Below are 23,250 nucleotides of genomic sequence, written 5' to 3'. Positions count from 1 at the left end.
TATTATTATTATTATTATTATTATTATATGTTTATATAAAGTAATATAATGTATTTGTATATATGTTCATATATGAGGAAGACATTTTGCTTTTGTTACCTCCTTTATAATTTAATAACATGTCAATAAACATGTTATTCTTTTTAAATAATAAAATAATGTTCTCATATTTCATTTTATTTTTTATTATTTTTTTAATATGAAATTTATTGTCAGATTGGTTTCTGTACAACACCCAGTGCTCATGCCAAAAGGTGCCCTCCTCAATACTCATCATCCACCCTCCCATCCCTCCCAACCCCCATCAACCCTCAGTTTGTTCTCAGGTTTTAAGAGTCTCTTATGGTTTGGCTCCCCCCCTCTCTAACTTTTTTGTATTTCATTTTAAACGAAAATAGCTTTTAAAGTATTCTTCCCTCTTATAGGAAAGAAAACCTTTGCTATGATTTTTAAAAATTGTATCCTTTTGTGAAGTACTAGCCTTCTTCATATATCTAGTGATTGTTTTTCCTATTTATTCATATTTACAAGGGAAAGTTTATGTTTGCTATGTTGGAATTTGAAAAGGGTTCTATCAGAACTTGTGTAAGGCCCTGTTTAGTTATCTCAGTCATACCCTATTTGCCAGATAAGTGGCCCACAGGACTCTGAGTAATAGGGAGGGGCTCTTGGTGAGACCACTGCCTGGCAGGGAAGGTCTGTCCTTTGCTGAGGGCATTTATTGTCTGTGTGGGAGCAGTGGTTGAGCCAGAGGTCCAGATGTCTATGTAAAATGAAGAAAGAGCTCTGGGGCCAATGGAGTTTGTGAGTAGGCCAAGTAATTGGCTTCCTCTTTCATATTTGTTGCAATAGTTCATGTTTCATGAGTCCCATGTTAGTTGGAGCAAATCCCCTTCATAACATCATTTTGCCATAATACCTTTGCTTTGATTACATACTGTTTCACCCAGTGAATGCTGAGGATGGATATAAAAGTTGACTATCATGTAGTTGGGTCATTGGTAGAATTCCATTAATCCTAGGGTTTGGATCTGATCAACTATCACAGTCATTTTTTTTTTTTCTTTTAATCCTGGCCCCTACTGCTCTGGGCTTGCAGCTTGTCTGGATTTATAGAGAATGGCATTCCCTTGCCCCCTCAGAGGGCTCCTCCTTGGCTGCATTCAGTTCAAAGGAGTTAGGTAACTCCCTTGGCCTAATCATACCTGTGCCATATCTAACAGAAATCTCTCAAAGTGTCTGGATACCGATGGCAACCCTCTCTATTTAGTAGAAGCAGATGAAAACAAAAAACACTTATTGTGTATTTTGTAGGTCATGCCACTATGTTTGGGGGAGGGAAGAACTTAAATGCATGGACTCCTATAACTCTTGAAATGACACTCTTATGCCATCTTCTCTACTCGTCAAAGAGAGGAATGAATTTACCAGTGTGAAATACTTTCATGAATCCAGGGTGTATTGTATCTCCTACTTTTCTGTTATCTACCAGATATTTCTGTTTTTATGATAGATGATTCAACACGTGTTCCTCTTGGAGAAAACAAAGACTACATCAATGCTAGTTACATTAGAATAATGAATTCTGGAGAAGAGTATTTTTATATTGCTGCTCAAGGACCACTGCCAAGTACTACAGATGACTTCTGGCAAATGGTTTTAGAAAATAACTCTAATGTTATTGTCATGATAACCAAAGAGATAGAAGGTGGAGTTGTCAAATGCCACCATTACTGGCCCATTTCTATGAAGAAGCCTTTGGAATTGAAAAACTGTCGTATCTTCATGGAGAACTACCAGATACTTCAATGTTTCATCATCCGAATATTTCAAGTTGTGAGGAAGTCTGTAAGTTTAAAAAAAAATCAGTATTAGATGTATATTTCATTAGATAAGCCACATATCAGGAAGAGAAGTTAGGCTTAGGTTGTGTTACAGACTGGGGGCACTTTTTTGAGTAACTTGTGTTTACTGCTCCCTGGTGCTAGAAACCAAGACACCAAACTCTGACTGGAGAGATGAAAAACCTAAACAGGGAAGATGGGACAGGGAGCATCAGTATTGGAAGTTGCCTAATCCTGGGATGCACTTTGGCTGCTCCTGCCTAGTATGACATATGTATTGAGTCTTTCAGGTATATTGCTAACCACTGTGCCAGGCACTATCACTACCTTACCAAGTAGTGGAGATTCGGGTATCCTTACTGATACTCCTAGTTACTGTGGTCTGTGGTAATACTGATCTGTATGGAATGCTTTGGGGCCTGGAAGGGAAGTACTTAGCTTTACTTAGGGTTCGGGGGAAGGTTTACTGGAGGAGGGAACATCTGGATTGAGAACTACCCAAACAAGAAAGATGTAAATAAGAAGTCGGTAATCAAGATATGAAATGCGGTGTGTATGGAGAAATGTAAGTAGTTAAGTGTTTAGGGAATGTAAAAGTTTAACAGTTTAACTCAGGGAAAAGTGAGAGGTGAGATGAGGCTGTAGAAGGTAAGCAGGGACCAGTCATAACATGAAGTATCTTGGAGTTTGGCTAAGGAGCACAAACTTTATTATGAAGATAATTGGGAGACATTGAAGAATTTTAGTCAGAAGGTATCATGATCAAGCAGGGCAGTTGGCATGGAGATGAAAAGCAGAGACTTTGGTGTTTTTCATATAAAATTGGCAGACTTATATGTGATTTATGACTTATAAGTGACAGAAGGAGTGGTCGGAAGTTAAGTTATCCAATACAGAAGCCATATGTGGCTATTTAAGCTTAAATTCAAATCATTAAAATTTATATGAAACAACAAATTCAATATTTGACTTGCAACAGCTGCATTTCTTTTTTTTTATTTTTTAATTTTTTAATTTTTTTTTTCAATGTTTATTTATTTTTGGGACAGAGAGAGACAGAGCATGAACGGGGGAGGGGCGGAGAGCGAGGGAGACACAGAATCGGAAACAGGCTCCAGGCTCTGAGCCATCAGCCCAGAGCCTGACGCGGGGCTGGAACTCACGGACCGCGAGATCGTGACCTGGCTGAAGTCGGACGCTCAACCAACTGCGCCACCCAGGCGCCCCAACAACAGCTGCATTTCTAATGTTTAGTCGCATGTTACTAATGGCTGCCATATTGGGTCACACAGATTTAGAAAATTTGCATCATTGTAGAAAGTTCTAGTGGGAAGTGTTGATCTAGAATAACTCATAGATTTCTTGCTTTAATAGAATCAAAAGATACAAAAGGAATGGTTTATAGGAGCATTGGTATAAGTGGATTTGATTAGCAGGAAAGTGATACATGTGTTCAACAGGAATGAAAGAGATGGGAGTTAAACAGGAAGCGTGACAAGAGGATCACAGAAGTTGATTGGAGTCCAAACAATGACTAGGAAAAGGGTTGCTGGAGATGATGAAGTTGGAACCAGTAAATTTTCAGTAGCAATAAAATGTGCATCTATGAAATTATTTCCTTCCCAGCAGCCTAACTATGAGATTCCTGAACACAGGTTAAGGGGCTGACCCAGGGTGAGGTGTTGTCCACTATGTGTGGTAAAATTCAAAGGATGAAAGGAGTTAACAGTTTGGTAAGAGAATGATTCAGATAATCAGCCATGAAGTCTAAACTTAGGGAGAAAAATGGAATCAGAAGCAGGTCAACTAGGAGTAGATGGAGGGCATAAAAGACAGGAGAGCTCCATTTGGTCACATTGTTGTTGGAGGGAAGATTTTTGATACTGGACATGATTATAGGTGATAATAAGTTCAAGGAGTGACCATCACTGTGAGGACCAGAAGAAACAAGTGGTCTCCTCTACAAGAGAGAAATACAAACGCTGTGAGGTTAGAGTGTCTGTTGGGCTGTAGAGACCCTGGATTTGCCCTAGATGACGTCAGAGTCTGTGGCAAAGAGAAGGTCAGGATCTTTGGTGAACGTAGCAAATTGACCAGAGGCTAAAGCCACTGGGTAATAGCAATGAGAAGATAAAGCTAAGAGGTATGAAACTCGAAAGGAAGAGGGGTATTTACACAAGAAGGAATGATGAATTGGAAATAGGAGTGGGCAGCAAGGAGTATGCGACCTGATCTCTATGCTCTGTGGGACCAGGAGAATGGGAGAATAGGTGGCCTTGGTGAGGGGGCTGCAGAGAGTGAAGGGCTGTGGGAGGCAAGGAAAGAAATGGACGAAGCATTAAGGGAAATGATGAAGGTTTCAAAAAGTTTACGGTGGGATGGGGCACCTGAGTACGAAGGGAGAAGTTGATGAGATACAGGAGTAGGGTGAGAGGGAAAAGTGAGGAGGATTGGAGCATAGTTGTGACCAGGGAGGCCAAGAATGATGGCTGACACTGATGGATAACTTGCTGGCTGTGTGCTAGGCACTGTGCTTGGTTTGTGCACTAAGGTTGAGGGGATTCGCTTCAACCCTCACTCCCCTAATACTTGTGGATTCCCTCCTGTTGTAACCAGGTGTTGTGCCAGGCGCTGGAGACAGAAAACACACACACACACACACATTATCAGCTCTTAGAACACTTATGGTCTAGTGGGGAAGGAAGTTCCAAAATGATGTGTGAGGTACATTTTATGGCAGGGGAAAGCCAGTATGCTTAGAGAGTATAGGCAGGTGAAAGGCACAGAGGAATTATTTGTCTGCAAGAACTCAAATGCTTGGGTCCAAGCAGTGGTGGCCTTTGAGCTGAGGCCCACAGGCTCCAGAACCATGGGGTTCGTGTTTGAAGAATCTGCATCACGGTTTCTGTCTAAGTGATTAGGTCAGGAAAGTGGTGAAGTCCACCTTTGTGCAGATTCTTAGCGGTCAACAGTGGCAGGAGAGATTTAACTCCTGACATATGTGGTAAAGCTATCCTCACTTTGGTGCCTTCACAAGATTTTCAGTATTGTTTTCATCATTCAATTTCACGTACCAATGATATTTAAACCTGAGTTTTCTATTTGGGACTTAGGAAAACTTATTTCTATTTGGAACTCAGGAAAAAGGGCTGCATTAGGGAAAAGCAAGGGAGGAGTAAGAAATCCATCCTGAGTTTCCCTGCAGGGGTGCCCAGAGAAGCAAAATGAAGGGCTTGACACTGGGAAAGCACCATCCTTTTGGAAAGGATAATGGGTCAGCTGGAAGTGTTTAATAGTCGACCTTGAGGAGAGTTTCATGCCTGTGCTGCCAGAGGGCTCAGCATAAGGGTGGGGGCACAGCCCACTTGCCTGGTCACCACCTACCCTGTCCTCATCACCAGAAGAGATTGGTGCGCCCCTGGTCAAGCAACTTTGCAGCACCCAGCTGTTTTCATTAAATTTTGTATCATAAACATTCAAGCTAACATAGAATGCTTTTCCTAATGTGTTAGCCCATTCTTGGGTTTTGGATTCTGGGTTTTTCTGCACAACCATGGTCCAGAAGAAAGATGGTTGATTTGAATTCAGGAAGCCTACATTATAGTCCAAGCTCTAGACGTGGGAGATTTCTGACCTAGCGTACATCTCTCCATTACCCTGATCCTTACGGTTTCATCTGTAAAATGGGGATAAAACAGTACCTACCTCCCAGAGTTGATGTGAGGATTAAATGAAAGAGTGCATGTAAAGTCTCTAGCATAGTACCTGGCGCGTCATCAGTGCTTAATTCTTTTTTAAAAATTACTTACTTACTTACTTATTTATTTATTTATTTAGAGAGAAAGAAGGTGCGTGCACTCACGCAAAGTGGGGGAGGGGCAGAGAAAATTTCAAGCAGGCTCCACACTGCCAGCAGGGAGCCTGATGTGGGGCTCGAACTCACTAATCATGAGATCATGACCTGATCCAAAATCAAGAGTCAGGTGCTTAACCAACTGAGCCACCCAGGTACTCCCAAAAGTGCTTATTAATTCATGCTACCTATTGGTATTCTTATTTGCATTACTGTATGACCATAGAGCCATTATTATTATTATTATTATTATTATTATTATTATAATTATAATTATATTGGAAATGGAATTGAGATCCTTAACACAAGAAGTTGATAAATCTCGGGGCGCCTGGGTGGCGCAGTCGGTTAAGCGTCCGACTTCAGCCAGGTCACGATCTCGCGGTCCGTGAGTTCGAGCCCCGCGTCAGGGTCTGGGCTGATGGCTCAGAGCCTGGAGCCTGTTTCCGATTCTGTGTCTCCCTCTCTCTCTGCCCCTCCCCCGTTCATGCTCTGTCTCTCTCTGTCCCAAAAATAAATAAACGTTGAAAAAAAAAAAAAGAAGTTGATAAATCTCTCTCTTCCCCTTCTTTCTTCTCCCTGTCTCCTCTCTCAACAGACAGGAACTAGTCACTTTATAAAACACTTGCAGTTCACCAACTGGCCAGACCATGGCACTCCTGCCCCAGTAGATGGCTTCATAAAGTATGTACGTTATGTGAGGAAGAGCCACCTTACAGGACCTGTCCTTGTTCACTGCAGTGCTGGCGTGGGCCGAACGGGGGTGTTCCTCTGTATGGATGTTGTGTTCTGTGCCATCGAAAAGAACTTTCCAGTAAGTGACATTAAACAGATAACTTGATGCTATTAGTAAACACTCTACTACTTTTAACAGCCTTCTAGTACCTGAAGACCATGATTTGGCCCTCAAGAGAACTCAGTCAAGAGAAGGCATGTGAACTTTGGGTACCTGCTTCTCAATCAAGTGGTGCAGATTCTGGGAGGGGGTTGTGATGATTAAAGTACATAATGCAAATGAGTGGCATGGAGCATTGTTGGGAACACAGCAGGTGCACAATGATTGCAAGTTCATGTCTCTTTGCTTTTCCTCTACCCACACATACAGCTTTTAAAATCCTGTTAAATAATGTCAGTGAAGTATGCCTGTTTTTAATGAACAGAAAATACATGCACATGAGCATGTTGGAAAAAATGTGGACTTCAGAGTTTTAATGAGCGGTCCCTAGCTTTGACTGCCAGTTTTGCCTCACACTTGAGATTTTGGTGACTTTGTGCAAATTGCTCATCTTCTCTGAAATCCAGTTTTTTCATATGTGAAATAAGGATAATGATATTGCTGAGTTTGGGTCAATCATTGACAATTCATTGCTTTCCTCTAAATTTGGAACCAGCTGAGAGATAGACACAAGAATTAGACACATACTGATTATACTATTACCTTTACTCTTGATTAAACTGATTAGGGAATGTGACCTTAGATTTGTGGCCAGAAAGACTGATTCACTGAATTGTTTTCCTGCACTGCAGGAGTGTGAAGGGAAAGACACCTGTTTATTAGCAGGCACAGGGGCAGGAGTGACTCTTACCAGGGGCACAAGGTAGGTGAAAAGCCACACCTCAATCCTGAGAAAACAGGCTGCCGGGCATTTGCCGTGCGAGGCAAATTCTGCGTTAGGTTGTTGTCACAACAGTCCAGTCTCTGCTCTCTTGGGCCTTCTGCAGTTAAACCCTAACAGTGCCAGACTCTCTCCGGGGGCAGTGGAATGGCTGCTTTGGTTCCAGAACTCATTATCCTCAAGCTATATTATGTGGGAGGGTTGGAAAATGGTCTCTCCCAGTAGCTCCTTGGAGGACAGAGGAAATTACTTTTTGTCAGAAACCTGAGCCAGTATCACCCCGCCTTTCACTGTGTCTGAGCTATAGCCCCTTCCCTGAACTAATCACTGTGGGAGATACTGGGCTATGTAGGCCGGTCAGGACTACTCCAGGCCATAAGACTGAGAGTGAGAAGAGGGATGGTTTTCCAGAGCAAACTCAGTGAATGAATATAAACTGGTGAGTCCCCCCAGTGTGCTAAAAATGCTGAAAATTTTAGTAGTGTAAGTCTGATATTACCCATTCCCATAACTAATGTTGTTTGAGCCTTTTAGCAGAAAATGTTAGTATATTTTCTTTTATATATTCCCCATGATAGTTTCTTAAATAATTTGTTTATATTTGTCCTTATTTAAAAAAAAATTTTTTTCAACGTTTATTTATTTTTTGGGGGACAGAGAGAGACAGAGCATGAATGGGGGAGGGGCAGAGAGAGAGGGAGACACAGAATCGGAAACAGGCTCCAGGCTCTGAGCCATCAGCCCAGAGCCTGACGCGGGGCTCGAACTCGCGGACCGCGAGATCGTGACCTGGCTGAAGTCGGACGCTCAACCGACTGTGCCACCCAGGTGCCCCGTATTTGTCCTTATTTTATATTCCTTGTAGAAACTATAAAAACTGTAAATATTATATTTCATGTTTCTAAGGAGCACTGTTTTCTCCCACCTTATACCTTCTTTAAACTCAGAATGTGTTTTATAATAAGCCATCTGTCAGTTTAATTGACAGTGTTTTTCTTAGTGGTACATAAAATAATGATGCATTTTACAATTAAGGATGCTTAGATTTGATGGATAATTCAAAAATAGAAAATACATCCATTGTTTCTTTATTGGCTTCCCACAGAACCTTGAACTGTCAAATGTTCTTACCGATACCCTTTCTACTCTTTTCAGAAATTTTGTCCACCAGACCTACTCAGAGTGCGGTCTTGGACCAGCACCAATCTGTGGATGTTTATTATCTACCATAAGATACATTCCTAGAAATTGAGAGTGAACATTTAGAAACTTTCAGAGCAGTTTGATGTATTGCTGTGACATCCAAGAACATGGCCAGTGGATGGGTCTTCTCGAACAGAGTATAGACCAGTTTGTGTGTTGTGGAACTCACATGGGGAGTCTTACATGCAGCAAGCTACATACCAGCTCTGTGAGGCGGACATTCGTGACCTGAGACATTTTAAGATTATCTGATCAATTATAACTCAGATATGAAAATCGGAGAATATGTAACCATTTCTTTCTTTTTTGTTTGTTATTTCTATAGCCATTTTCATTTTTAACCACGCCTGCTTAAAAATTCTTAAAATATTGGGACACACCGCCTCTTTTCTTTCAGAAACCCTGAGACTGCTCTGTAGTTTGAACGGTCTCAATAGACCTTTCTCTTCTAATAGTCTTTAGGGTACAATAACAGTTGTTCATTACTGGTTACCGTATTATCACATAATGATGTGAATAATCCAAAATTTAGCACATTAGCCTTTACATAATTAAAAATTATTTACACAACTATGCACACTGTCAAGTTTATCTGGCAGGGTTGGGCTTGTTTGTTTGTTTTGTGTAACAAGACTCTAGATGAAGCAGTGTGATATTTATTTATTTATTTATTTATTTATTTATTTATTTTGATGGGGGGAAGGGGCCCTTCAAGAGAGAGGGAGAGAGAGAGAGTCCCAAGCAGGCTTTGCACTTTCAGTGTGGAGCCCTACCCTGGGCTGAAACTCATGACTTGTGAGATCATGATCTGAGCCTAAACCAAGAGCCAGATGCTCAGCCAACTGAGCCACCAGGCACCCCAAAGTCCATAATCCATTTTTAGTTAAGTTTTGTATGAATGTGAGATTTAAGTCAAGGTTTACATATGTTTTCTTTCTTCCTTTTTTCTTTCTTTCTTTCTTTCTCTTATAGATGTCCAATTTTCTAGGACCATTTGTTGAAAAAGCTATTCTTCTTCCACTAAATTGCTTCTGCACCTTTGTCAAAACCATTGGGCACATTTGTATGGGCCTATTTCTGTCTCTGTATTCGGTTCCATTGATCCATCTGTCTATCCTTTTACCAATATCACACTATAGATTCCTGTAGCTATATAGTAAGGTAGAGTGATTCCTTTATTCTTTTTCAAAATTGTTTTAACTTTTATAGGGTCTGTGCTTTCCTATATAAATTTTCTAACTAGCTTGTCTATACAGAAAAAAAGCTTACAGGGATTTTGATAGGAATTGCTTTAAATCTATAGATCACTTTGGAGAGAACTGACATCTTTGCTATGTTGAATACTTCAATCCATGAACATGGTATGTCTCTCCATTTATTTAGGTCTTCTTTGATTTCTCTCACCAGCATTTTGTCATTTTGGACATATAGATTCTATATGTGATTTATTAGATTTATCCTATTTCATTTTCTTTGGAGCAATTGTAAATGGTATTGTGTTTTTATGATCAACTTCTACATGTTCATAGTTTATATGTAGAAATGTGATTGATTTTTGTGTGTTGATCTTGTATGCTCTGATTTTATTGAACTCACTATTTCTAAGAGGTTTTTTTTGTTCTATTTTGTTCTGTTTTTAGATTCCTTGGGATTTTCTACATAGGCAATCATTCTAGTTGCCAATAGGGACACATTTATCTCTTCTTTTCCTATCTGTATGCCTCTTATTTCTTTCTCTGGCCTAATTCAGCTATCTAGAACTTTAAGTATTGGGTTGAATACAGGTGGTGAGAACAAACGTTGCTTAGGGGCAAAGTAAATTAAAATGATTCATTTTGTGAAAGACCCTGTGAAGAGAATGATAAGCTACAGACTTAGAGAAACTGTTTGCAAATCACATATCTAACAAACATATCTAAATATCCATTTAGAATATATAAAGCGTACTCAAAACTTTAATAGTAAAGAACAAAAAACAAACAAAAAAAAGCAACCCAGTTAGAAAATGGGTAAAAGTCATGAACAAACATTTCACCAAAGAGGATGAAAATATGACAAATTACCATGTAAATAGATTTTGGGCTTCATTAGCTTTTAGGGAAATGAAATTAAAACCATGATGAAATATCACTAGGCATGTATCAGAAAGACTAATATAAAAAAATAGTGATACCTCCAAATGCTGGTGAAGAGTTGAAGACACTGGATTAATTATTAGTTGCTTGTGGGAATGTAAAATGGTATACCCATTCTAGAAAATGGTTTTATAATTTCTTTAAAACAAAAGCAAAACTAAACTAAACTTACTATACAGTATCAGCAGTAGCACTCTTAGGTGTTTATCCCAGAGAAATGAAAACTTACAATTACTCAAAAGCCGGTATGTAAATGTTCATAGCAGATTTATTCATAATAAACAAAAACTGGAATCAACCTAGATGTCCTTCAGTAAGCTGATGATTAAACAAACTGGTATATATCCATTTCATTTATTTTTTTAACGGAATACTATTAAGAGATAAAAAGGAGTGGGGCACCTGGGTGGCGCAGTCGGTTAAGCCTCCGACTTCAGCCAGGTCACGATCTCGCGGTCCGTGAGTTCGAGCCCCGCGTCGGGCTCTGGGCTGATGGCTCAGAGCCTGGAGCCTGTTTCCGATTCTGTGTCTCCCTCTCTCTCTGCCCCTCCCCCGTTCATGCTCTGTCTCTCTCTGTCCCAAAAATAAATAAACGTTGAAAAAAAAAAATTAAAAAAAAAAAAAAAAAAAAAAGAGATAAAAAGGAGTGAACTGTTGATATACAGTAAAACCTTGGATTACGAGTAACTTGTCCTGCAAGTGTTCCACAAGATGAGCAAACATTTATAACTAATTTTAACTTGATAAATCAGTGATATCTTGCAATAAGAATAATATGTGACACTGAATGTTACATGATCATAACTGAGCCAATGATTCCTCTCTTTCTCTCTCTCACTGTGAGATTTTGGGTGATTGTCTCCCATGCTCGGATGCTTGGTCTCAGGCCACAGTGTTTGACAGAAATTGGTGATTTTTCAGAATGTTGGAAGGTACCCACAACTGGCAACCCACAACGGTGTATTTTTTGCCACTTAAAGCACCTATGGACAGTCCTTTGCTTTTCCATACAAGAGTAAGCTTAGGAATGCTTTGCTTCATTCTAGGTCAGGCTGCCTGCAGATATAGACCCTTTTCTCTGCTGCCTTACTGCCAGTTACATTAAATACAGTATATGACAAGAGTTTATTAATACTATACTGTAGTCACCATCTGTTAGTGACAATGAAAATCATCCTACACAATAACCTTCCTCTCTCTTGTCTCCCTCACACCAGCCACAAAGGTTTTCAAAGGTAAGTGCAGGCTAATTTGTTTATTTTTCTTTATATTTTGTATTTCCTTTATTATTTTATGTGATAATACAGTACTGTAATCATTTTTATATGAATATTTTTGGGTCATGGAATTATGGGGCAATTCACCTTGATATACAAGTGCTTTGGATTACAAGCATGTTTCCGGAATGACTTATGCTCGCAAACCAAGGTTTTACTGTACACAATTTATAAGGATCTCAAGGCAACTATACTGAATGAAAAGAAAAACCCTAAAAAAGTTAGGTATTACATGATTCCATTCATACAATCCTCTTGAAATAACAAAACAGTAGAGATGGATAACAGATGACTGGTTGCCAAGAGTTAGGGACTGGGTTGAGTGAGTAGTTCTAATGGATAACATGAGAAAGTCTTATGGTGGAACAGTTATGTATCTGGATTGTGGTTGCAGTTATCTGAGCCTTCACATGTGATAACATTGTACAAAATCACACACACACATATGTACACAAATTCACAAATGATTGCAGATAAAACTTGCAAAATCTGAATAATGATCAAAATATGATTCATGGATCATACCAATGTCAAGTTCCTGGCTTTGATATTATACTATAATTATGTAGGATGGCATAATTGGGGGAAATTGGGTTTAGGGTATATAGGATTTCCATGTATATTTTTGCAACCTATTGTACATCTATAATTATTTCAATATACAAATTTTTAAAGGTTCAATTACAATTTTAAATTATTATAAAAACGAAAAGTTATAAAAATCAAGGAATGGTTACATTTTCTCTGATTTTTATATAATTTGGGGTTATAGTTAACAAACCTTAAAATTTCATGTGTCTATGTGGTCTTGCTGGGCATGACTGGTCCTCAGCACCACTTGTGACTCTCCAGGCAAGTTCAGCAACACTTGAGCTGGTCTAGTCCTGTTCCACTGGTGATCCTCCTTGATGCTGCGCCACTGTCAGATTGCCATAAGAGTCTCTAAACACTTACTACCAGTTTATGGACTCATCTCATTGTGGATTAGTAACAGCCCCTTGCAGACCTGCACCAGCTCAGTGACCACAGTGGGTAGGCTGGTCTCCATGCACAGGTGCAGAATCTGGTATTGGGCCAACTATTGTTCAGGGTCTCCATTTGAGTTGAGAGGGCTCTTTAGATGAGAAACAGCTGTGTTACTAATGTGGCCAGAAAAAGTATTCTATGCTCAGACTTTTCCAGAATTACAGTCCTGCTTTAAGATTTCCCTTTGGAGAACAGAAAAGTAGACACAGGGGCAAATTTGTTGTTATTTCTTTTGGAGAGCATTTCTTATTATAAATGATTGCTTCCTGCTTTTTCCTGGAAACCTTTTAAACTAAAGTCTTCCTTATCCATTAGACTAACTTAAAAATAGTGCCTTTTCTTATAGTTGAAAATGGGACCTTTCTGGTTATATCTTGACATCTTTTTTTACTGGAAAGAATTTATGGAGTACTTATTTGGCAATCCGTGGGTTTGTATTTTCCCCCATGTGAATAATACAAAATCACTGTCATCCTGTTGCAGTTCAACATCAAGAATATAGTGGCCCAAATGAGAGAACAGCGTTATGGCATGATTCAAACAAAGGTAAGGCCTCACTACATAAATTCTAATAAAAAGAGTAAAGAATATAAAGATTAACATGTTTAGCATGTTACAATTTGTAAATCTCTTCTACTTACATGATGTCATTGAATTCTCACTGTTTGAGGTAGACCTTAATTTTTCTCTGATATTACTGATGAAGTACTTCACGTTCAGAGTAATGAAGTCTGTTCTGTGAGGTCATTCATATAGCACATGGGGGAGCCAGGAGGGAAACTGAAGTCTCCTGATGCCCAAACACATGACTTGTCCATAATGCCATGTTATTTAAGTAGCATATCTGAAGTTATTTATAAGTTTCTGGATAGCAGCTGGGGGATATTTACTCGTCCTAAATTATCAAAGTCATTGGTCTGTCATAAAAAGATAGCGTTTATGTTACAGACCAGTTATTAATCATTGGGAAGGAGAATCGAGAGAAAGCCTGGATGATGAAAACAAGCAGGTACACCTAAATCTTTAGGTTGACCTGTTTTTAAGCCAATGCTGAATGATAGATGAAGCATTTTATGTGAACTAAGGTTGCCTGAGAGACCTGAGGCTACACCTAAAAAAATTTTAAGCATAGGTTTATCCAGGGCAATATAAGGAGATTGAGATTGGGGGTCAGTTTCCCCTGTGTTCAGTTAAGCCTTGAGTTAACTAACTCTAGACCAAGCACTATAGTATGATCATTTTTCTTACTGATATTTAAAAAATATATACATAAAGAAGTTCTTGGTTAGATGTTTGCTCTTTTTGGGAACTTACCTTTATGGTGAAAATTACAACTATGTTCTCTGAAAGTGGATATTGGTATTCAATTACTTAACATTCTGTTGTTTTTCATATATATGTATATAGGAGCAGTATTGCTTTTGTTATAAAGTTGTGCTTGAAGTTCTTCAGAAGATTCTGACTTTCGATTAAGGAAGACTTCCGTTGCCTCACACTTGAAATTACCAATGGCTTGGAGTCTCCTCGTAAAGAACATGTTCCAGCTGTCCTGAAGGGCTTTGCTTAGGTGTACAATGTACTTTCTTGGTGTATCATTTGACTGTCTTTCTGACAACTCCCGGAAGGCAGCATCATTGGGTTTGCGGTGAACAGTGTTTACCCATTAATCTTACTTAGGTAATATAAAAATATCTTCCCACATTTTCCAATGAAACTAAAGTTGCATAAAACAATTGCAGCCTAATTGGTTGAAGGCATTACAGAGCCAATAAAGGACTTAAACTATATTCATTAAGATTTTATTTGGACAGGCAGCTAAAGGGAGCTGAGGATTTCCAGGACCTTATAAAGCCCCTATTCTGGGAGAACATAGGGCCAGTAAAGGCAAGATCACATCATGACCTCTTGGAGGCATTTTCAAGACAGATACTTAACCCATGTTTTTTAGCTAGAGCATGTACTTTTAGCTGGTATTTGAATAACTCAGTTCGCTAATTAGGATGGATTAACTTTTTACACAAATTGGATTTCATTTTCCTATAGTTTCTATAGGACCCCAGGGACCTCAGAGGACAAGCTGCCTTTCTAGAGCAGCTGCACAAGGACCTGTCGGTCTGGGAAGTATTTCATGGGTGGGCAGAGCTCCTCTGCTCCATCACATGAACACACTGGTGAACAGGCCAAAACTAAAATAGATGTTTATATAGAAAGTCCAAGAGGAAATTTTTGCCCAGCTTGAGTTCTTTCCTATCCCACCCTAACACTTAACATATTACTCAGTCTGCTTTGTCAAAAGCACGTATTACATTTTACTTGCCTCTTACTCTTTGCCCTTTAGCTAATCAATAAACTTTGATACAAGCATTATTACATAATTCTGTGTATCTCTCTCTTACGCCAGATATATTTCTTAAACTAAGATCTATGATAGTTTTTTTTTTTTTAAGAGTTCCATTAAATCATTTCTTTCCATTACCACCCCACCTCTGCTGTAACATTTAAAAGTTGGCTTTGGGAACCAGGTTTTGGAAAACCAAATTCATAGCTGTGAGAATGAAAATTTTCATGTTCTCTTTTTGAAAAGATGTGGCCATTATTACATCCATCTTATTATAGGACTTTGCCTCATATAATTACAGTGATATTTTGGTCAAGGAATTTTAGTGACCATTTTTACCTGATTATAAGCTATGAAGCAAATGATACATGTTTTTGTACAGTGTGACTCAATGGAGATCAGAATATTTCATGTATTATACTGAGAAAATTTCTAATATTAATCTGTAAATCTTTAATTTTTAAGAGGCTTACTTTGTTCCCTTGGCTGAATGCATATTTGGATTTGTTGAATTATCTTGATAATTTTCATTTTAACAATAATTATATGCCAGAAATATATTTTATATTAAATCAAATTGATGATTCTACCTATTTACATTGTTCATATAAATAATTTATGCTAAACATTAATTTCATTTTGATGATTGGCCTTTAATATTTGTATCCCTCATTTTATTTTCTCTCTGTTCTTGTAAAATAATAGATATGACGTACAGCAGTATTCCTGAGAAGGATTCTATGCTGTTACTTAAATGAAAAGACTTACTATGAATTGCCTGACGTATTTTTATTATCTAGGCCTTGAAATGTTCTTGTAAAGAAAAATGCCACAATTCTTGATGGTAAGCATATTTCTTCTTTAATGTGTGCCTCATATTTTTATAGCTGGACTAATTTTTAGTTTTTCAGGGAAATTAAATAAGTAAACATGGAAATACTGATTGCATTTGTTTTATTTCATTTTTGGAAAGTGAATTCCAAATTGAAAATGTTTGACTAATTGAAATACTAAGTTTCATACCAACAATAAATCAGTCTTTGCTTAGACTATGAATACGAAACTCCCATTGGCACCTTTGTGAGTGTATGAATGCTTATTGAGAGGAACTTTTAAAACATTTAAATAAAAGCATATATGCATTTATTAGCTTTCAACTTTAAATACATATTTTTAAAGATGCATGTCCTCGATGGACTGACATGTTGGACCAAATCTTTTCAGAAATAAACACTGTAGGTTTTATTCTCCTGTAAGTCTTGGTAATTTATTTTTCCTTGGGCTTTTCACCCCTAAGCTATCTAGAACATTATGGAATTTTCAATTAACTTTACATTTACTACTCAGAGGTCATTTCAGTGATTTATTCTTACTGAAAAATCTTAAATGAAAACACCTTAACTCTAAAACAAAAAAGTTTCCTTTCCTACTTATTTTTTCTTAATACCTGGGAAGAATTAATTTTCTTATATGTTGTCTTGAGATTTAAGTAATTGAACTAGAAGATTTGGAAAGTATCCATTAAGTAAAAACAGGTTAGTGGTATTCAGTGGGGATGATGGATTGCTCAATGGAGTGCTCAATTTGTCTACAGCTATAATCAAAAGGAAGTAAGTAATGACCTCATCATGTAACAATTTGAATTAGAAGGGATCTTAAAACATGCCTAATGTAACTATCATATCTGAAACTTGAATGTGATAAAGAACATTTTTTAGAAACTAATAGCAACATCATATTGGGAGGTGAAAAAATAGAGCCTTCCCATTAGGAAAACAGTAACTCCTGTTAGCACTATAGTATTGCTCTAGAGTTATCTAGCCAATACAGAAAGACTACAAAAAGGAATAAATGGTATATAAATACTGGAAAGTTAGAACAAAGCGATCTTTTGTTTGTATATTTGCTCACATAGAAATAATAGACTGAACTAAAATACAGTATTAGAAAAATCATTATGAAGTCTGGATACAAGATAACTGTGTAAAAATTTCTTTTTCTACATCAGGGGTCATCGGATGATGGCTTGCAGGCCAAATCTGACATGTTGCCTGTTTTTGTAAATAAAGTTTTATGCCCATTTGTTTACATATTGTCTATGGCTGCTTTTGTGCTGTAGTGACAATGGCCAAGTTAGTAGTGGCAGAGATCATATGGCCCATAAATCCTAAAAATATTTACCATCTGGCCCTTTAAAGGAAAAGTCTGCCACCCTCTGTATCTTCTATAGGAAAAATACCTCTGAGCAACAAGGATATGTAAAATGTATAAAATACTTAAGATTTAACTTACCAAGAACTTGACCAGTTATTGGTCTCTCTCTCAACGAGCAGCAAATACATGAAAAGAATCAAGAGAGTTTTGAAAAAGAAAAGTTAATTGTGGGGAAGAGAGAGCATTTGCCTTAGTAATAATCAAAGTATCATCTAAAGTCACAGTTAAAACAATGTGATTCTGGCTCAGGGATACACGCATGGATCAGTGGAACAACATAGTCAAGAAAGAGATTCAACAGACTCATATATTTGTGAATTTATTATATACTAATGGTAGCATTTCAAATCCAGAGCATCAAAATTTATGAAGCAAAAACTGATAGAAGTGATAAAATTGGAAAGATAGATGAGTCCACAATTGTATTTGGAGATTCCACCATTCCCCTCTTAGTAATTGATAGAATAAATAGAAAAATCAGTAAGGATATAAAAGATCTGAATAACACTACCAACCAGTTTGACCTAACTGACATTCGTATAACACTGCACCAAAATACAGTAGAATACACATTTTTTTCAAGTGTATGTGGGACATTCACCAAAAGCGATTATATTTTGGCTTATAAAATAAGCCTGAATATAATTCCTAGGAAAGGAGCTTTATAGGTATGTTTATGGAATTAGCTACAAATCAATAACATAAAGATATTTCAAAAGCTTCAAAATAGTTAAAAATTAAATGGTGTACTTCTTTTTTTATATATTTATTTTGAGAGAGAGAGAGAGAGAGCGTGAGCAGGGAGAGGCAGAGAGGGAGACAGAGAATCCCAAGCAGGCTCCATGTTGTCAGCACAGAGCAGGGCTTGATCCCACGAATTGTGATCGCAATCTCAGATCATGACCTGAGCTGAAATCAAGAGACAAATGCTTAACTGACTAAGCTATGCAGGCGCCCCAACAATTTACTTCTAAATAACCTATGGGTCAAATAAAAAAAGAACCTCAAGAGAAGTTAGAAAATATTTTGAAGTGAAAATAAAAACATAACATGGGATGCAGTGACAAAAGTTTTGGAGAAAGCCATGTGCTTAGTTTGTACAGTGTTGAATTTATTATGCTTATGGGACCACCAAGTGGCTCTACAAGTCTGGGATGAAGACCTAGATCTGGAGGAATCTTTGCCTTAAAGATGATGTTTGAAGTCATGGGAATGGCTCCCCCAAAGAAAGTGAGACAGAGGCCAACGGCAGAGTCCTAGAGAATTGTCGCAGACTACGAGTACAGAGTTCTCCCTTGTCCAGCAAGAGAGCGGACATAGAATTGAATATGAGAGAGGCTAATGTCCGGGAGGAGACAAGAGCCCTGAACAGGGATTTCATCTCCATATTTATTGAGCTCACAAGATATTACCCATGTGGTGAATGTGAAGAAAACAAGATCTTGCACACGTGAACGTGGAGAAAACAATCGGTCAGGAATCATTAACTTGTGTATGTAGGAAGCAAAGGGTCTGGGGGACAAGTGGTGTTTGTGATCCAAAGTATAATAGTATATTGGCATCAGATGGAAAGTAATTTCTTGCAGGTGATATAACAAGTTACTCGTGATCCCATTTCAATATCTTGCTAGCTAACCTTGGGCGCTATCGCCCCGTGGTGGTGGCTTTCCATCCTAAGCTTTTTCTAACCCATTTATGTAAGTAGAACCTGTTTCCCCACAGGGAATGTCAACATTCATTCCTATCTAGATTGCCCTCATGGCCCAGCCCAAAAGCCACCTCTTTTACGAAGTCTCCTAATACTCCTCTCTCCTTCATCAGTACTTCTCAAACTCTGTGGTGAAGAACCCATTTTATTTATAAACAGATGGACCCCAAAATACCCATCAGATATTTATTGGAAATTGTGGTGAGCTAATTTGAGGACAGTAGCTGAAATTGGATGATTGCCTCAAAAGTGAATAAGTGCAAGGAGCACTTGGTAAAACCTAAAGGAGTTGGAGCAATCCAGCTTTTATCTACTGTAAAAGCTGATAAGCTAAGACTCCTTTCCAGAACCAAGTTCCATACTGAGGAGAAACTGTAGAATCAACATTTAGCAAAACAGGGATAATAGGAATGAAGAAAAGAGAAGGTCTATATAAAAGTGAATGAAGGGGGGCGCCTGGGTGGCTCAGTCGGTTAAGCGTCCGACTTCGTCTCAGGTCACGATCTCGCGGTCCGCGAGTTCGAGCCCCACGTCGGGCTCTGGGCTGACGGCTCAGAGCCTGGAGCCTGCTTCCGATTCTGTGTCTCCCTCTCTCTGTGCCCCTCCCCCGTTCATGCTCTGTCTCTCTCTGTCTCAAAAGTGAATAAACGTTAAAAAAAAAATTTTTTTTTAAATAAAAAAAAAAGTGAATGAAGGGAACAGAGGCAGAAAACTTCAGAAGGTGAGCTCAATGAAGTTAACAGATCTATATGAACAAACCACTTATAAGTTCAGGAAACTTAAATTCACATGAAAATGAACAATAGGAAAGTATCATGATTAAATCCCACACAAGTTAATTTAAGGGGAAAAACAATGCTAGAGGACTTAATAGCATCCCTAAAGACAATGAAGAAACACCAGAAAGACCTGGTAAAAAAACAGATCAAAACTATAACCTAATATTTAACTTAATGAGCTTAAAGACATTAGGAAAATTACATAGGACACACAAATAACAAAAATCTGAATGAGAAAAATTCAAAGCGGTATGACAAATCGAGAATTAGAAACAAAAGTTGAAAAAATTAGAACTAAAACACAATAAATGTACTAAATGTGTACTCAGAACACAAACACAATAACTGATGCCTTGAGAGAAACAGGTTTCCAAGGAGGAACATTTTCAAAACAAAGTGAAGAAAGGAAACAACTTGAGAGCATGACTTATCAATGATGGGCAAAGAAGACTACCATGTAGATAATGAAACTTTTATTTATTTTTTAAATGTTTATTTTTGAGAAAGAGAGGGAGAGAGAGAGAGAAAGAGAGAGAGAGAGAGAAAACAAATGGGGTAAGGTCACCCTGAGATAATGACCTGAGCCAAAGTCGGATGCTTAACCGACTGAGACACTGAGGCACCCTTAGAAGTTTTAAAGAAGAAATCCAAAGAAAGGGTACAGAGCAGACACAATAAACTATAATTTAAGAAAATATTCCTGAAGTAAAAAATATTTAAAATTACATACTGGAGTACCACAGTGTATACCTGAAAATACCAAATGAGCTTGACCAATACCAAGAAATGTTTTAGTAAAATTAGTTTGAAGAAAAGTTTGAAGTTTGAACAAAAGGAAAAAATCTTTTGGGCATCTATGCAGGAAGAATAAGAGGAAAATAAAATTAGATTACTATCAATCTTTTTGACAATAACATTTTATGACAGGAAAAATAGAATAATATATTTAAGATTTTCAAGGAAAAAATATATGCCTTAATTTATAAAAGGTGCATATTGATGTCAACATGGGAGAAAAATTGTTTCCGAGTGTCCTTTCTGGGGAAGCTACTAAAGAACACACTTTAAATAACAAAAATACTTAGTCATTGACATAATGATATTATATACATATTCTAATTATATATATAATATTTTTTATATATTTAATGCTTATAAATGTATGGATATATGTTTTTTTAATATAAAAGCATTAAAAGGGAGATAGTATAGTATGCAATGGCTATACTACCTAACAAGTAGATATAATCTTTTAAAAATGGGAGAGAATACAATAGTATAGGTATAGTATAGGCAAAAAATGTTTAACTGTTTTTGGTAACAATTGGTAGAGTTGTATTGAATTGCTATTTTGAGACTATTGTAATATTGGGTAAAGTAAATGAGTAATTATAGAATATTTGATTTCATCCATCCTTTGTGTCCTTGTGAATGAGAACTCTCAATGTGAAAGAAAAAAGATACAAGTGTAATACAGAAGTTAAGGAAAAACCCTATAGTTCACACTTAGAAATGACAATATGAACTAGATAGTATTCAGATGATTGGCAAATAGATAGATAATAGATGATAGAGATGATAGATAGAAGCTCTGTCACTTAAATGGCCTACAAACAGTGACCAACCAGTAAAAATGAGCATCACTAGTGCCCAGATTTTGGTTTCTAAACCTTATAGGAATGAGAGTGACATAAAGACATTACCAGACACAACAAAACTGAGAGTTGTCCTCAAGCACTATTTCCTAAAGGAAATTCTAAAAGTGAAAATGGCAGAAAATGATCTCAGATTAGGAGGACCTGGGTGGCTCAGTCGGTTGAGCATTTGACTCTTGATTTTGGCTCAGATTATGATCCCAGGGTCAGAGGATCAAATCCTGCATCAGGCTCTGCACTGACCACAGAACCTGACTAAGATTCTCTCTCTCCCTCTGCCCCTCTCCCCAACTCACGTGCTCGCTTGCTCTCTCTCAAAAATTAAAAAAAAAAAAAAAAAATCTCAGATTAATGATGGAATTAAGACCAGAGAATGGGTTAAATTTTTTGTTGGATTTAGAGTACACATAAAATGAATTAAAATACATTATAACACTAGCATATTGTTCAGAAATGACATAAATTTAAAATGTTCTAAGGTCCTTGCATTATTCAAGAGAAGGGTAAATTTACAAGTTAATGTTAGGTTTTGATAACTTTAAAAAGGCTTTTTTATAATTTCTATTATAGCTACTAAAAGAATAGGAAAAGAGTATATAATCTCCAAACTAAGAGAAAGTAACAATGGGCAAAACAGAAAAAAGAAAGGAAGGAAGGAGGGAAGGAGAGAGAGAGGAAGGAAGGAAAGAAAGAAGGAAGGAAAGGAGGGAGGGAGGAGGGGAGGGAGGGATAAAAGGAAAGAAACCTAGAGGGTGGTGCAAATAAAAAGCATATAAAAGAATAGCTTGAAGCACAAAGATATCAGTTATTACAATAAATTATAAGTGGGTCAAATGCTTAAGGTAAATGAAAAATATCAAGAGACAAATCTAAAACACAAGAATGCAAAGTGATTGAATATAAAAGGGTGTAAAAAAAAGGATGCCAACACTAGTCAAAAGAAAGTTGGTGTAGTGTATTGCTTTTAGACAACATGGAATCTAGGCAAAAGGTATGACTAGAGAGGTTCACTGGAAATGTATTGACCATTCTAAATTTGCATACATCTAATAACAGAATCTTAAAATATATAAAGCATATATATAAAACAAAGCATATATATATATATAAATTGAAAATGATAAAGAATACAAATAATAGTTGAGGATTTTAACCAATCTCTCTTAGTAATTAATAGAACAAGTGGACAAAAATTATTTAAGCTACAGAGAGAAGGTAGCCCTCCAGATGCCTAAGAGAGAGGCCTCAGAAGAAATCAACCCTACCAGCACCTTGTTCTTGGACTTTTAGCCTCTAGAATTGTAAGAAAACAGATGTCTGATGTTTAATCCAAAAAAAAAAAAAAAATCAGTGAGATTATGGAAGAACGTGAAGTAACCAGCTGACCGAAGAACATATATAGAACATTGCACCCAACTACTGCAGAATATAGATTTTTTCAAGCACTTGTGACACATATAATACGCCCCCACCAAAAATGACCATACCCTTGGGGCGCCTGGGTGGCGCAGTCGGTTAAGCGTCCGACTTCAGCCAGGTCACGATCTCGCGGTCCGGGAGTTCGAGCCCCGCGTCAGGCTCTGGGCTGATGGCTCAGAGCCT

At 37.6% G+C, this 23,250-nt stretch overlaps 1 protein-coding gene across 11 annotated transcripts in view; it reads left to right on the top strand.

The window, feature by feature from the left end:
• PTPN20 (protein tyrosine phosphatase non-receptor type 20) overlaps positions 1-17,380 on the top strand; it is a 111,542-nt gene extending 94,162 nt beyond the window's left edge. For 8 of the 11 annotated variants that reach the window (XM_045437955.1, XM_045437958.1, XM_045437956.1 and 5 more), the window contains 4 exons: positions 1,514-1,848; positions 6,296-6,511; positions 13,438-13,500; positions 14,362-17,380. In XM_045437955.1, the coding sequence (XP_045293911.1) occupies positions 1,514-1,848; positions 6,296-6,511; positions 13,438-13,500; positions 14,362-14,427 (680 nt within the window). In that variant the 3' untranslated portion in view covers positions 14,428-17,380. The remainder of the gene's footprint in view (positions 1-1,513; positions 1,849-6,295; positions 6,512-13,437; positions 13,501-14,361) is intronic. The other 3 variants (XR_006701555.1, XM_045437959.1, XM_045437960.1) reach the window with 3 other exon arrangements.
• The last annotated feature ends 5,870 nt before the right edge of the window (positions 17,381-23,250 follow it).

Source organism: Leopardus geoffroyi, chromosome D2 (assembly GCF_018350155.1).
Source record: "Leopardus geoffroyi isolate Oge1 chromosome D2, O.geoffroyi_Oge1_pat1.0, whole genome shotgun sequence".
Lineage (NCBI taxonomy): Eukaryota > Metazoa > Chordata > Mammalia > Carnivora > Felidae > Leopardus > Leopardus geoffroyi.
This window is presented reverse-complemented; position numbering and strand designations above follow the sequence as displayed.